This window comes from Neolamprologus brichardi, chromosome 23 (genome assembly GCF_056152115.1).
Source record: "Neolamprologus brichardi isolate AB-2024 chromosome 23, ASM5615211v1, whole genome shotgun sequence".
In the NCBI taxonomy this organism is placed as follows: Eukaryota; Metazoa; Chordata; class Actinopteri; order Cichliformes; family Cichlidae; genus Neolamprologus; species Neolamprologus brichardi.
Window position 1 is genome coordinate 18,671,433 of NC_142125.1, and position 16,094 is coordinate 18,687,526.

Here is a 16,094-nt window from a genome sequence, read left to right on the forward strand (position 1 = left end):
AGCACTCGTCACCATTATCATCATCATCATCATCATCACCATCGTCGTCGTCATCAGGGAGCTGTGGTTTTATGGTCTCATAATTGTTTCTTGCTAATCTGTAATGTACAACAGCAATAATGTTTCAGTAAGCTTTAATAGCTACTTTAGAATGTTTTATTTTGCTTTATTGTATTTCTTTATTATATGGGCAGCACGGTGGCATGGTGGTTAGCACTGTTGCCGCACAGCAAGAAGGTCCTGAGTTCAATTCCACCATCAGGCCGGGGTCTTTCTGTGTGGAGGTTGCATGTTCTCCCCGTGTTTGTGTGGGTTCTCTCCGGGTACTCCGGCTTCCTCCCACTGTCCAAAGACATGCAGCTTGTGGGCATAGGTTAATTGGATAATCCAAATTGCCACTAAGTGTGAATGTGCGAGTAAATGACAGTGCGAATGGTTGTCTGTCCCTGTGTGTTGGCCCAGCGACAGACTGGCGACCTGTCCAGGGTGTACCCCGCCTCTCGCCCTATGACAGCTGGGATAGGTCCAGCGCCCCCCGCGACCCTGAAAAGGATAAGCGGAAGCGAATGGATGGATGGATGGATTGTATTTCTTTATTATGTCATTATTAAAAACAGTATTTGTATAGAGACGAGCACATCTCAGACTTTCTTTCTGAAGTTCAGCAGATTTTTGTTTTATGGAGCTCTGATTGAAGCTATGCAACAGTCATCCTAATGTTTACACATCAGATTGTTTTATCGTGATTAAATTATTTTTGAATAGTGAAAAAATAAAGCAAGGCTGTAATAGTTACATTAAAGTTGTGAGTCAACTTTGTTTATTTTTGTTACTTTTGCAGTAACAGTACTGATGTTGGACTGCATGTTAGTCAAAACATAAAGATGTCATAATGATTTTCACAGTAGTCATGCAATAACATTACAGTCAGGTGGCATGACAATAAAGATACCAGTGAGTGTCATTTCTTTATTTTAAATGAACTAATGCAAGAAATAAAGGTGTGGTGCAAAACATGGTGCATATTTAGATTTTCTGAAATACATGTGAAAATCAAATCAGTTTACAGACATCATTTTTAATCATGTAAATGTACAAAATGTGATTTTGACTGTAAACAGTTTATAAAAATGTAAAACTTGAAGTCTGTCTTTAAAAAATATTGCACTAAAATTTCACACAACTCTTACATTTTTTGATGTGGGAATTATAAATATATAACAACAATGAGTGGTTTTATTATCATATACATATTAAGAGAGAGTATGTCATCACACAGCACTGAGCAGGTTAAATGAGATTAATATTGTTTAGCACTGCAGAGTGGGTTGTCTGTTAACATTATAATTTGAGCACGCCTCAAATCATAATCTATAGTTCAGTCTATGCACACACATCTGGACAGCAACACAGTTTTTGTAGTTTTGTCTCAGTGGATTTTAATTCAGGCAATTATTATGAAATTGAAATGTCATCTTTTAGCTTGAATTCTAGGGTTTTAACAGAAATGTTGTACTAACTATTCAGGATTTAGAGCCATTTTTTATACATATTGTCCCATTTTCAGGCTCAAAAGTCACTGGACACGTATAAAGGCTGTTTTAATTCCTCCCTTGAGATGCTTACGTGCTCTCTTGGATGAGATGTTGGGTTAGATGTTGTGAAAATGTTTTTCTTAACCATGGAAATAATTTTGTCATCATGCACTTTTCCTGTCTTCTGTGATCTTTCAGGCCTTTTTGCTGAGCTGGCAGTCCTTCTTTTTAAGAATGAACCAGACTGTTGATTTGGCTTTTAGAGTTAACTATAGCTAACTATGGCTTATTCACATTCACATGAAATTGCTTTTTGGTCAGTTGTTCAAATAATTTTGAGCCTTTTGGAATATGGACTGTTCATAAAAATGCCCATTTGTACAGTGTGTTTGGTTTCTGTGTGAGCTGTGGGCTCAACTAATGCATCACACATATATTTCTTGTTCCATGGATTTAGCCCAGGAGGTAGCGCAGGCATCTATTAATCTGAAAGTTGGTGACTGCTCCAGTCTGGATGCCAATTATTCTTGGGCAAGCTACTAACACCAAGTCGCTCTTTGATGCATCTATTGGAGTTTGCATGTGTGTGAGTGTTAGATAGAAAGCACTTAAATAGAAAAAAAGTGCTTGTATAAACAGTGGTTAATGGGACATGTTGTATAAAACACTCTGATGCCCCATGAGATTAGAAAAGTGCTAGATCAGTCCATTTACCCACTGTTAGACATTAGTCCCATGAGAGTTTCTGTTAGTGTTGACAAAATCTCTTCCTTTTCATTTCCTTAGTGACTATCATCAAATTATTTCAAATCATGTTTAATTCTACCAAATTAAACAAATATATCTATAATAATTTTACAGTTTTATAGTACAACCCCATTTCCACAAAACTTTTGACGCTGTGGAAAATATAATAAAAACAGAATGCAATCATCTGCAAATCTGCTAAACCCATATTTTATTCACAACAGAACGTCACATGTTTCTACTGACATATTTTACTATATCATGAAAAATATGAACCTAATACAAACAAATGAATCTCAGCTGTAAAGTTGGAGCAGCACAAACTGTGTTTGGTATTGTCACAGGAATTTGCATGTATTTGGTTGATGATGTTAGATTATAGAAATATCTGTGAATAAATAACATTAAATTCACTTTGAAGTGATTTTCACACTGCTTTATTAAGCTATGGGAGAATACCAGAGATAAACACACTGAGTAACCTTTAATGTTTAGGTGTGTGCAATTGAAAGTTTCAGATCTGTAATGTGCAGCTGTCATGTCAGAAATAAACAGCAGTATTGACATCGCACTGAGCAACAATATAGTGTTAAGCTGAGCTGATAGATTTCTTGTCCTGCTTTTTTATATGTGATGATTAAATCCCAGTTGTATTTGCAGCACAAGTGTTAAATCTTACTATTTATTTATATGTTCTTTATACTACTGTGTTTGCAGTAGGAAGTGCTCAATCAGTTAATTTCGTACAGGAGAACAGATGCTACCTTTCAGGTGAGCATACACAAACCCTGAATCAGAAAGCCTGACTTACCCAAAAAGTTAATATCCTTATCTAACAGGATGAGGCTGAATTTAAAAACACAAAGGGGTGAACTTAGGGAGGCAGCTTTATTGCGCTGTGGAAAAAATTGAATACAGGATATAAGAAACAAAATCCAAAACTAGTAAAGAAGAAGACTGGAAACAAAAAGGTTGGAACCGGGGCTGTATCCCAATTCAGGGTCTGCAGCCTTAAAGTACGCAGCCTCAACGGTCCTCAAGGGCCGCATACTCAAAGACCGCTAAGGCCGGAAGTGCGAGGCTTGCGAAATGGGACGGTCTAGCCTCCGTCGCGCTGCCCAGGTTGCCAAGCAACCATGATAGCTGGAAACGTGTGGTTGACAGAAATAAAGGAGAACATATTTTGTTTGATTGTTTGTTTCTACATGAGCTTTGTGTGATTTAATAAGTATCTGAGGCTGAGACCACAGAACTGTAAAACATGATTGCTGGGCTTCATTTCTGTACTGAACGGTCATTTAAGATTAGTTAGTAAATAACAAATAGTTAATGTTGTTCATGAGACTAAAGTCAGTGTAAATATGAGATGGCCAATATTGTAGTTATTATACTAATCATTATAAGTTATTACAGCAGTGAGTTTGAACTCTCAAAACAAATCACTTCTATTGTCACATCACATGTGCAGGTACACTGGTACAGCACATGTGGATGAAATCTGTGTCAAACACTGAGCTTCAGTAAAGATTCAAGTTGCAGCTATTCATATGTCCTATCACCTTAAATCTTCACTCAAAGACAAGTATCTTTGACAGTGTATATATAGATGTATTATATATAAGAGACAAATGTTGTTCCTTCAGTATGTTGGCATTACTACATTTGGCTCAATGCTTACACATATGTGTAAAAAGCAAATGTACGAGCTGTGATAACTGTGTCTGATAGAATGAAGAGTAGACTGATATATAAAATATTCCTTTATTGGGTGAGAAAATCAGACCATGTCATAACTGCTTTAAGTCATACAGAATAGATATCAGAGCCTTAAACAGGCTGACTTCTGCTAAATGGGCCAAACTGGGCAGAAAGTCTACAAACACATAAATCCTTATAGAATATGATGTAACACTATAGATCAACTTACCTCAGAATATATAAAGCATATAAACAATTACAGCAATATGATGCAACAAACACAGCAGTGCTACTGATCCAAAATACTCAAAGCTTCATAGAACTGAAACAAACATTTATTTTTAGCTCCATTCTGCTGCTGATACATACTTTAGGTTTCTGAATATTAAACTTGTTTCTGCCTTTCATAGTGTGTAACTTGAAGGCCCTGAGTACTTTCTCCCACACTGAAAACACTGGAATGATTATTAGGAATTATTTTATCATTACCTAATAAGACTGATTCAGGACAGACAATTAGTTATGCTAAACTTTTCTAGCAGTCCTTCACAAACAGGGAACAGTCTGTCTATTCTCTCCATCTGTCAGCTGCTGCTGGCTCTTCCTCCTCCTCTTCCTCACACACTGCTGAGTTTGTCCTGGTGGATCATCAGGGGTGCAAAGCCTCACAGATGATGTGCAGCAGTGGGTCCCTCAGTCTGTCCTCACTCTGGACACTTGCAGTTGTCACACATGGAAATCAAATGTGTGATAAGCTGCAGGATTCAAACACAAGTGTAACTTATAAATACATGTTCATACTTTTATTACACAATCAGAGAGAAAGAAACAGAGAGAGAGTGCAGGACAGACAGACAGGTGACAGTCTCAGGTGTATACACTGCTACAAAACAGCACAAAAGAAGGAGGATTTAGTGTTTGTGTTATTACGAGTGCTAAACAAAAAGAGTTCCCAGCTGGTACAGTGGACACATGTGTGACTCCTGTGATTAAAGCATCTTTCTTTCAGCTTAACGAGTGAACCGTCAGCTCGTTCAAACACTCATTAAAGTCCGTTTGGCTCGACACCACCGAACAGAGGCAGCAATATAACAATCCTGCTTGTGCCGTGATATTCAGAACTGCAAACCGAGCAGCATCACTGACTTTCAGCTTGTTGTGTTTGTGGATATATGACTGACTTTAATTATCCATAAAATCATCATATTCTCTGTAAGATTAAGGTCGACTATTGTATTATTATATTTTAAAGGCTTTAAAAGCAAGTAAAAGCTGAACGTACAAACATCGCTAATGTCACATAACTTTGCCACATGTGGCCAACAGTAATGTTTTAATGTTCCTCATTATTAAACGTTTGCACATAAATAAGTGACATAATATTCAGTACTTACTTTTCACAGTTTACTCTTCGGCCGCTCCCTTCTGCCGTCTGCGGCAAAATTATCCACGCCGACTGCCGCGCTATGAATTGTGGGATATGTTGGGCCGTGAAGTCTACACCGCCAAAGCCTTAAAATTCAGGGAAATGAAGGACGCATTTGAGGGCCGCATTTCGAGCAGCCTTTGAATTGGGATAGCCGTCGGCGCGCCACTGTGATGTAATCGGCCTTAAAATGCGGCCTTTAAGGCTGCAGACCCTGAATTGGGATACAACCCGAAAGTTGCGAGGAAACCGAGGAACACGGAGAAACACACAGCTAGTGGGACGACATGACAACGGGCCGAGGGAAACAGAGGACTCAAATACACAAAGGATAAGGAGGGAATGAGGAACAGGAGGGAAACACGGCTGGGACTAATCAGACACAATGAGACAGGAAGGAAGCAAAACTGAAGACAGGACAAAGCACTATCAAAATAAAACAGGAAACATACATAAACTCAGACTCAAGACATGCAAGCACAGTGACTTGGGAGACAATAATAAACATGGAAACAGTACTTAACATGCATGGTGGCAAAAAAGTGAAACAGACTAGATAAAAATAAGAAACTCAAAACCAGAAATACAAGTGACTAAATTAGGAACACTACTGGAACAAGTAGGACAAACAAGGAAACTGAACCATAAATAATACTAAATCCCACATTATAAATGAAATCAGAAAAACACAAATACTGGGTCACTGATGCAGTATCATGAAATTTACTTCTTTATAAATCTGAATAACAATGTTATACTTACGGTTATTAAACGAAGAGGTATCATATAAAGATTATGAGATGAACTAAACTTCAGAGAAACATAACATACAAAAAAAAAGAATCCTGGGATAATCATAGATTCCATTTTTCAATAACTGAAGTTTCCATCATCATTTAAAACATCAACTGATTGAATCCATGAATCTGAAACATGTTTTTGACTGTGAGAGACAGACATGTACTGACTGAAATGTTCAACAAGACTATTCATACTAAACTACACACAGACACACTGAAGAACCAAATGAGACCGTAAATCCAGGATAAAGAGGTTCAGTGAATGTGGTGTTGAAGGTGTGGAGGTGGATCAGAGTGTCAGAGACTCTGTAGAAGGACAGAGTGCCAGCAGGATGATCCACATACACTGCTACTCTCTTAGAGACAGAGGAGGAATGGGATGAATGAGAAATAGATGTTTTTTGCTTATTGTGCCACACAGAGTAACCACAATAATCAGAGCAGCTCAGACTCCAGGACTGATCATTTTTTCCAAACACACAGCCTGTCCTCCCCTTCCTTCTGATTGTTCTGTAACTCACTGATATGAAAACTCCTCCTCTCCACTCGACCTCCCAGTAACAGCGACCAGTCAGACCATTTCTATACAGCAGTTGAGGACAGATGCAATCAAATCTGTCTGGATGATCAGGATATGGAAGACCCTCCCACACAAATATCACCTTCCCGTTGTTGTCAGACAGTTTGAGATTTCTGTGCACTGTGTTTGTGTCGATTGTGAGTCGACAGGAATCTGATGGAGAGAACAAACACAATCCAGCTGCAGTTATTGATCCATCCTCTGTTCATTGATTGACACTTTGATGATGACTCCTGACATCAGAGATGTGAATGAATGATGTGACAGTTTGAAGATGGTTGAATGTGTGCTGCTTTGTTTTCATGAATCACATTAAAAGCACACTTACACTTCCTCAGGCCTGGTCTCAACCATCGGACTCCAGCAGGCTCCACCCTGAAAGGAGGAGGGGGTCAGGCCAGCACAGTCTCTTTCAGCATGCACACATGGACACTACATCGCTCTCATACACATACAGATAGACACTGATAAAGGAGCAGTCCAACATATTTATAAAAATTGCAGACTGAGCAGACATTTTGACTTTTTTGTTGTAAGCATGTTATTTACTTTAGTCTTCAGTTTGTGTGAAAAGTATTAAAAAAAAAAATAATCCCCAAAATGAACTCACGGTGATGTGGTCTGAAAGGTACATATTATGGGCAGCACAGCTTCACCATATAGATTCAGCACGGCCTTATAGATTCAAAATTATTATAATTCATTTATATCAAAGTACTGATACATTTTTGTTTGTTTCATAAAATAGTTTGTTTAATAAATAAGTCCATAATTTATAAAACAAACAAATAGACTAAACAAGTGATTTAACCAGTGATTAAATTAATATCAGTTCAACTGAATGATTTTTTAGAGTCCCAGTCATGACAACAGCTGCCTGTAGGCACTTTAGTTGCTAAATAAAAAACAATCACACAATCCTTGATGAGCATTTTTAGAAAGAAGCACTCCACCTTAAGAGCAAACAAATTTGGCCAACGTTACACTGCACGAGCCAGCATGTCTGTGATGGTTGTGTGAAGCATCTTCTTGGAGGGTCACACATCCACATGTTTTTATTTATTTATTAAGAACTAGGGTATGTAAACTTTGAATTTGGGTCATGTTGGTATTTTCTGTCTTCAGTAAGATTTTTAAAACAGGCAAACACAGTTGTTTAATAAATGGCTTCACCCAACCAGTAACTATGAGTGAAAGATAAGTGCTCCCTTATTCTTTTAAGGGAGCACAGTTTCAACAGTAACAGTCAGAAACAGCAGCATAGCAGTGCAATACATTTTAATTAGATGAAGTCAAATGCTGATGCTTAATTATTTCATGTGACTAATATGTTAGTTTACTCTTTTGATGGAGCTCATACATGTTTTATGTCCAAATATGATACACATCGAGCAATGAGGCAAGTGTACCAGAGGGAATAAAGGACAGAAAGAACTGTCATCTATTACTGTTATATCAGAGACAGGCTGTGGCTGCAAAAGACTTACCTAAGTCTTATACCTAAGAGTGTGGAGTCCCCAGGATGGATCCTTCAGTATAGCGGACAGCTGCTTTACTTGTTCCTGTCCTGGATGATTGTAGATCCCTCAGATAAGAAGGGTTGGAGCTCAGAGCTGAGACGAGAGAACCACAAGCTTTGTCTGTGATCAAACAACCTGACAACCTGCAGACACCAAGCATGACAGCTAATCTTCCAGAACAGCAGTGCAGTTAAAAAGAAACTGCACTAAACCACTACATTTTTATATATATATATATATATATATATATATATGTATATATATATATATATACTACAATGTTGACCAGAAGATGGCACTAAATTAAAACACAGATGATCATTTAGGTTACTATAAATCACTGAGAAAAAACATTAAAATCTAAATGTTTTATCATAGTCAATGATATGATAAACAATGAAATATAATAGTTCAAATAAAAGTAGAATAGTTAAAATGAAAGTAAAAAATAAATTTATGCTAAACTTAAACTAAGTTGGAACCTATTTTTAGCCTTTAACCAAATTTAAGTAAAAATTGGAATAATTTGTGACAATACATTATGGTGGAAAGAAGGAGAAAATTTATGAAAAATCCTAAAAACTGTCTGTCTAACAATCATAAAAATGAAGCTAACGAAAGTGGTTATTAGTAATAAAAAAAAAAGTAGAATCCTGACCTGAGTGTTTCTAGTTTACAGTGAAGACTTTCTAACCCAGAAGACAACACTTTCACTCCTGATTTTGCCAGATCATTGTTACTCAAGTCCAGCTCAATTAGACTACAGAACTGGGAACTGAGAATGGAGGATATAATTTCACAGCTTCTCTGTGATAGGTCACAGCCACTCAGTCTGGAAAGACAACAAAGCACCAAAAAATAAAAGATAATTCTTGTACATGCAAAGTCTTTACTGGCCTACTCTGAATAAATAAAGTGCTAAAAATGAAATGCTTAACTCTTTCCAGTAAATGTATATATGAGTTTGTTAGTCTCATCAAGTTGTCTAATAACCAGACTTTATAGATCTTAATAATAAAAAACATGAATATACATCTGTAAAACATCAAACATTAAATTCAAAGTCTGGAAAGTTTTCTTTTTAAATATCTACTAATTGCCTTCTCACATCAAATTGCAAAATACATTATCTGACCTGATAGTTTTCAGTGTAATGTGTGGATGCTTCAGTCCAGCAGATATAGAGTTTCCTGATTGATCTGTGAGCCATTTCCTGTCTGTGTCAGAAGACCTTGTAGGAGGGTCTGATTGGACTGCAGTGAAAGACCCAGGAGGAAGCGAAGAAACAAGTCCAGTAAACCATTTGGACTCTGTAAGGCCTTTTTGACAGCACTCTCATAGAATTGAGACCCTGTATGTTGTCTTGTTTCAAAGTTCCTGGAGGTGTTTTGTTGTTCTTCCAGCAGATTGACTCCAGTGTTGATGAAGGTCAGATGGACATGAAGAGCAGCCAGAAACTCCTGAACACTCAGATGGATATATATATATATGAGCTCAGTGTTGTGGAAATCCAGAGGAAGTCGGCACTCATCCAGACCATCAAAGATAAACAAAACCTGGAAGTCCTCAAAGTTGCAGATTCTTACTTCTCTGATTTCACTAAAGAAGAGATTAACAAGGTCCACCAAACTAAACCTTTTCTCTTTAAGGACATTCAGCTCTCTGAAAGCAAATGGAAATATGAACTGAAAGTTCTGGTTAGCTTTTTTTTCAGCCCAGTCTAGCGTGAACTTCTGTGTTAAGACTGTTTTCCCAATCCCAGCCACTCCCTTTGTCAGGACTGTTCTGATTGGTTTATCTCTTCCAGGTGGGACTTTAAAGATGTCTTCTTGTCTAATTGTTGTTTCTTTTTTGTGTAGTTTCCTGGATGCTGTTTCAATCTGTCTGATCTCATGTTTGGCATTCACATTTCCAGTCCCTCCCTCTGTGATGTAGAGCTCAGTGTAGATCTGATTCAGAAGGGTTGGATTTCCCGTTTTAGCGATCCCCTCAAACACACACCCAAATTTCTTCTTTAGGTGAGATTTAAGCTCATATTGATAACGTCGAGCAAAGATTTCTGAAAACATAAAATAAATAACCTAAATACATGAATTATTATATAGTCAACATCTCATTCCTCTAAAGAGTGAACATATGTTTGTCTAGCTCTTGAGATATTTGTTGCATTTATCCAGCAGCTGCAATCTTGAGAAAAACCCTCTTACTGTTTTGCAGACTATCAGCAAGTTCCTCTTGCTTAATTTTCCTCAGGAAGTGCAGTGTAATCTTCACAAAAGCCTCTCTGCTGTTTTCCCTCTGCTCTTTAACCTCAGCCTCCAGCATCTCTTCATCCTTGCTCTGACTTTCTAAGTATTCTGGAAAATCTGCATGTAAAACCTCCTGTAGTTCCTTCAGTTGTTTCCTCACAAAAGAGATGATGTTGTCCTCTACGAGCTGGAACAAAATGCCACACGAATGATACAATAAATTGAAATAATTGAGCCAAACATCAGATCCATGTTGTACACACTAACAATCCACTGGTCTGCAAACTGCAGCATGGAGATGACTGTGAACAAAATATATGTAAAACTGGTTATACATGTACAGACCATAAATATTGACTCCAAGTGTGTTTGACACTGATGTGCAGATTGCCCACTGGGTACCTCTGAGCTCTCCTGGTCCAAGCTATGGAGGAATCAAAATAAACCTATCACATAGGTAACAAAAATTCTAGGAGTGGCCAAATCAATAATCTGATTTTTTTTTTTTTAAAGAGAATGAATTCAATCACCACTTAAGCATTATCAAAAGAAAACAACAACACTGAATCTAACAAAGTCAAGAACACTCTTAAAGAGGTAGGAGTATAATTGGCACTCCCAAGCCCAATCTTTGCCAAATCAAACATGTGCTCATCAAGATTGTGATTTCTATACCGGACTGGTCAGGACCTGGGTTAACAAACAACTCTGCTGATTAACAGGGTAACAGTAGAAACTGCCGGTATTGGCTAACGGCAAAAAAGGGGGAGAAGGGAAAGGCATATTCAGATGCAGTGAGAGAGAAGGAAAGTAACAATATGGGCTTTAAATGGTGGGTCACAATTGGTAAACAAAGCAAATTGGTTGAGCGAAAGAAGGGACATAGAAATGTTGTTGTTTGTGGAAGGACAGCAAGGCCAGGGGCGTTGGAGGTGGATTCAAACTGTTGTTCAAAGGTGTAGAAATGAAACACAATGAAGTAGGAGGAAGGAAAAGTATGTGAATAGTGCTGTGTAGGTCAAAAGAATGTCAGACAGGACCTAAGGAGCTTGGAAAGAAAAAGGTCACGAGTTTAACACCAGTAATCAACGGGTGATGTTGAGTGTTTTTAGTGGGCATGCCCCACAGGTTGTTCCGAAATGTCATTCGGAAGAGAACGGCAAATTATGAAGTAAGCTAGGTGAAATGCAGCAAAAGAAAACTTAACAAAATTTATTTGCTTTCTATATCTTAACAAAGTCAGCATGCTTCTGCTTACTTTACAGAATTAGCCTGTCCATCTTTAAAATCAGTAGGCTGTTTCCTTGAATTATTGCTCTTAAAGGAGACATAGCTGGGTTCATCTTTATATTCATGTCCAGATGCGTCTGGTCTTTGATGAATCCTGACAGAAGAAAAGTTATTAAATTCCGCAAATCTTTACTTGCACATAAAACCTTAAAATGTGTATTTGAAGTTCAAATGAGTTAATACCAATAACAACTTACATTTTACCAAAGGAACTTTTTTGTCTGAAATTAATCACAGCTTCCTTTGAATCACTGCTTTTTAAGGACACACAGCTGGGTTCAGGTCCAGGTTGGTTCCTGTGAATAATGATGGAGAGTGATGTGAGTGCTGAGCTGTGGCACGGAGAAGAGTCGTGGACAGTTAGAGATGGTCATCTCACCTCTGAGCTTTGGTCTGGCTCTCATGTTCCCCACACAGAGAGGTTTTAGATGGAGGGACTCCCTCCTCTCTGTCCTCACACTGATCCATGCTGCTGAATTCACATCAGCTCATACACACTTTCTACCTTCACCTGCAGAGGAAACACAAATCATTCATGTGCACATCAACTGATATCCTCCTTTCCATCATGTGTGCTGTCCAATTTCAGCTGCTTCTTTCCTGCTTCATCTCAGTGTCAGCTGAATGCAGTCAGACAGCAGTGTGAGGCAGAGGAAGCTGCCATCAGCTGCTCTACTTCTACTATCAGTCCACTAGATGGAGCCATGAAGCACACACTGAAATACACTGAGTCACTGTAACTGGAAGCTTCAGTTCATTAATAATCATTTAGTTTAACACATCTAAACAGGATTTTAAAACAGTTTGGATGATCCATAATTCAGAGAGGATCAGTAGTATTTAAGGTAAAGTGAAGAACTGGATATTACTGTTTGAATATGTGATGATTATAATTATTGTGACTACAAGAAAACAATGATTAGAATAAAATAGGCTCAAGTTTGTTTAGATGATAGGGTGCAGCTGTAGATCACAAGAATAGGACAGGATTTGTGAATGTGTGTGTTTTAGGTTGGTTTAGCTATAAATAAATATAAATATAGCTATAAGCCTGGGTGTGTGTAATTGTAGAGAGAGAGGAATTTATTGACAGTGGGGGTCTGCCTGTTATATAAGGAAATAGGAAGCCACAGTTGGAGGGTGCTAGAAATGTGTGGAACAGCTAGGAAAGAGAGAAGTAGTTCGTTACCCTTCAGCCTGAGGTGCAGAGGGTACGGCATACCCCCACACATCCTGTTTTATAGGGGCCTGAGCATTGGTGTCACACACAGACACGCACACTCACACACACACATAGTGCTATGTATATTCATATATCATCATTTAGGAAAGTTGTTTTGAATATTGTAGATGACCATTAGAAAATAAACACCAAGTCTAAATGTAAGGACCTGCTGGACTGTCCCTCAGATCTGCTTGTAGGTTGCAAGATCTCCCTCTGCGCAGAGGTAGATCAAAGCATTAGGGTGTTTGTAACTTCAGAGTGATTTTTTTTAGCTGGGTGATAAAAGGACCAGCAGTATAGAGTGAAGATTACAACATTATCTACCCAATGTACAAGTTTTAGTTTAAAATTTTATTAATCATGGTAAACTAAGGTTCACACGTGTTTCTCTAAATTGTGTTTTTATATTAAGTAACAATTATTTTATCTTTTGCCTGAAGATATTGGATAGGAAGTCATACATTTCGTTCTTACACATTAGACCAATGACATCAGTATTTGCAGAAATATATGGAGGTGACTGACAAGTTTCCATGTTACCATGGCAACGTGTTTCACTTCCTTTGGTTGCATTTGTATCTGTCAGAAAAAAAGAGAAGAGAGAAGACAGGAAACTGCTGCCAGCAGCATCTTTGCAACCGTGGTTTGCATTTTTACCATGTGACGTCACATGTCTAGGATGAGTTTTAGTAAAACAGGCTGACACAGGAGAAATCAGTGTCAGCTTTGTGCATTCATCCCAGTCTTTGCTGTTTCTTCTGTGATATATGCAAGCTTACATACATACATATATACATTATATTATTAAGATTAAATATGTCTAATATTTTTGCTTCAATGTAATAAAAAATTTAATAACTTCTTTTTGACCTATGGAACAAAAGTCTTTACTGCCAGATGTAGCAGGTGTAAATCCTCAGTAACAACCCACCAGGCTGGGCAATGAGTACACAGTGACAGTCAGAAGACTAGAACCTTTAATGGTAATACATACAAATTATTATCAGTTATTATCATTATTATCAAATTATTATTATTAAGCTTTCAAATGTTGGAGCAGGATCAAATAAAGTCCATTATAAATGTGTACTACTCAAAGAAAGAATTAAAGCTTTCTGTTAATAGAGCAGGAGCGGGAATGGTTTTACAGGTGGAGGGCACTAACATTTTTCCCTCTTCATCTTTTCTGTCTGTCTTGTCATTAGTTTTGCTTTGGCTAAGGTCATTGTCCCTACTGGCACCAAGAGGTGATACCAGAATGTTTGCTGTAAAGTCTCGAGAGCATCAAGGAGATTCCAGGAGACAGTCACTCTGGTAGAGCTGGACGGGGCCATAAAAGGTCCTGAGCCATCAGCAGTATCTGTTCTTTTGTGCAAGGAGGAACAGGATGAGCACTGTCAGAGTCTTACAAAACATCCTCCAAGAGTCCACTGGTGTAAATGACCGAACAATTAGAAACAGACTTCACGAAGGTGAAGATCTTGTGGTGAAGGTCGAGATCCTCTACTGGGCCCTGTACTCACTGCCCAGCACCACAGCACCAGCCTGATTGTCATTTGCTGTGGAGTACTAGAATTAGCAGGTCCACCACTGGCACCCTGTGTTTTTTACAGATGAGAGCAGGTTCATCCTGAGCATGTGTGACAGCTGTGAAAGGCTCTAAAAAAGCAGTGGAGAATGTCATGCTGCCTGTAACATGTCAGCATGTCCGGTTTAGTGTTGAGTCAGTGATGGTCTGAGGACACAAATTGATGGAGGGATACACAGACTTCTACAGGCTGGGCAACTACACCCTGACTCCCATTAGGTATCAGGATGAAATCCCCAGACCCATGTCCTACCTGACAGTGGTGGAGAGGGTCCTGGGTTCCTCCTGATGAAAAATGTGGCGAGAGTATGCAGGCAGTTCCTGGAGGATGAAGGAACTGACAGCACTGACTGGCCCCCAAGCTTGCCTAATCTGAATCCAACAGAACAACTCTGGGACATTATGTTTGAGTCCATCTGATTCCACTACGTTTTTCCCTCAGACTGCTGAAAAGGTCAGTGATGCCCTTCTCCAGAACTGTGATAAGATCCCTCTGTACAGCCTCCACCCTCTTGTCAGGAACACACCCAGACATTATCAGGGTGGCATACAAGCACATGACGTCCATACAGACAACTGAATACCATTTTGGGTTGGTGCCATTAAATTTCATCAAAATGGACTCACCTCTCAGAAAATTTTCACTTTGGTTTTCTGAGTGTCTTTGAATTCATTAGGTTTATTATTTTCATTCCCATCAAACGACATGGCCTCTTTTCATTCCAACCACATTACCCATTCAATATCAGTACAAATATCCACTGTGTCCTTTTTCCCCACTGACATCTAATGTCAGTTGGGAAGTGTTCATTTTTTGAGCAGTTACATGTTCACTCTGTTCTAGGAAGAAATCAGCAGAAATACATAAATAAAATGTCATCTTTTGCAGAGCTATACATGATTTTATCATTTCTCCAATAAACAGAAATTTTGAGCTCTTAATAATTAGGAATAAAAACCCTTAAAGGTAGGTGTGGTGGAAGACACCAAAATGAAAGCATTGCTCTCATCTTAACAAGTGTTCTCAGACAAATGTAGTAAAAGTAAAAATACTGTTCATTTGGAACAGCTCCTGTCTATAGTTTAGTCATTGAATTATAGAAGGTGTACTTTGAGTTGAAGTAACTGTAGCAGAAAAAAAGAAGTATTCAAAGTTACTCGAAGAGAGCAGTGAAGAAAAAATATTGAGTTAACTTTCAGCACTTTCGGGTCCAGGATAAGATCAAATTTGTAAAGCCAGTTTCAAAATAAAAGACAAAAATCCTCACGGTAAAAATATTCAAATAGGAATTCAAATATAGTTAATAAGTAGGTAAGTTCCTTGGCTCACATACAAAGAAGCGCACACAGATAAAACTGTGGCTGACACATTTACCTGCTGGCCTCCTTCATTCACTCGGAGTCTGTCACTGTGAGCTATGAGCGGTAGAGTTGTG

At 38.3% G+C, this 16,094-nt stretch overlaps 1 protein-coding gene across 1 annotated transcript; it reads right to left on the reverse strand.

Annotated features, from left to right (window-relative positions):
- Positions 1-10,698: 10,698 nt before the first annotated feature.
- On the reverse strand, positions 10,699-12,554 carry LOC118454873 (uncharacterized). The gene is made up of 4 exons (XM_087836809.1): positions 12,225-12,554; positions 12,043-12,141; positions 11,814-11,939; positions 10,699-10,742 (listed from the first exon to the last, which is right to left on the reverse strand). Exons 1-4 carry the CDS (start codon positions 12,311-12,313, stop codon positions 10,736-10,738), a joined length of 321 nt encoding a protein of 106 aa, XP_087692935.1. The 5' UTR covers positions 12,314-12,554; the 3' UTR covers positions 10,699-10,735.
- Between the last annotated feature and the right edge of the window lie 3,540 nt (positions 12,555-16,094).

Bases quoted from the DNA above. Each gene is read 5' to 3' on its own strand.
- LOC118454873 (XM_087836809.1), bottom strand. From the start codon at position 12,313: ATGGATCAGTGTGAGGACAGAGAGGAGGGAGTCCCTCCATCTAAAACC. The intron at 12,142-12,224 runs GTGAGATGACCA...CATTATTCACAG, and splicing joins AGCCAGACCAAAGCTCAGAG to GAACCAACCTGGACCTGAAC. The intron at 11,940-12,042 runs GTAAGTTGTTAT...TTCTTCTGTCAG, and splicing joins AAAAGTTCCTTTGGTAAAAT to GATTCATCAAAGACCAGACG.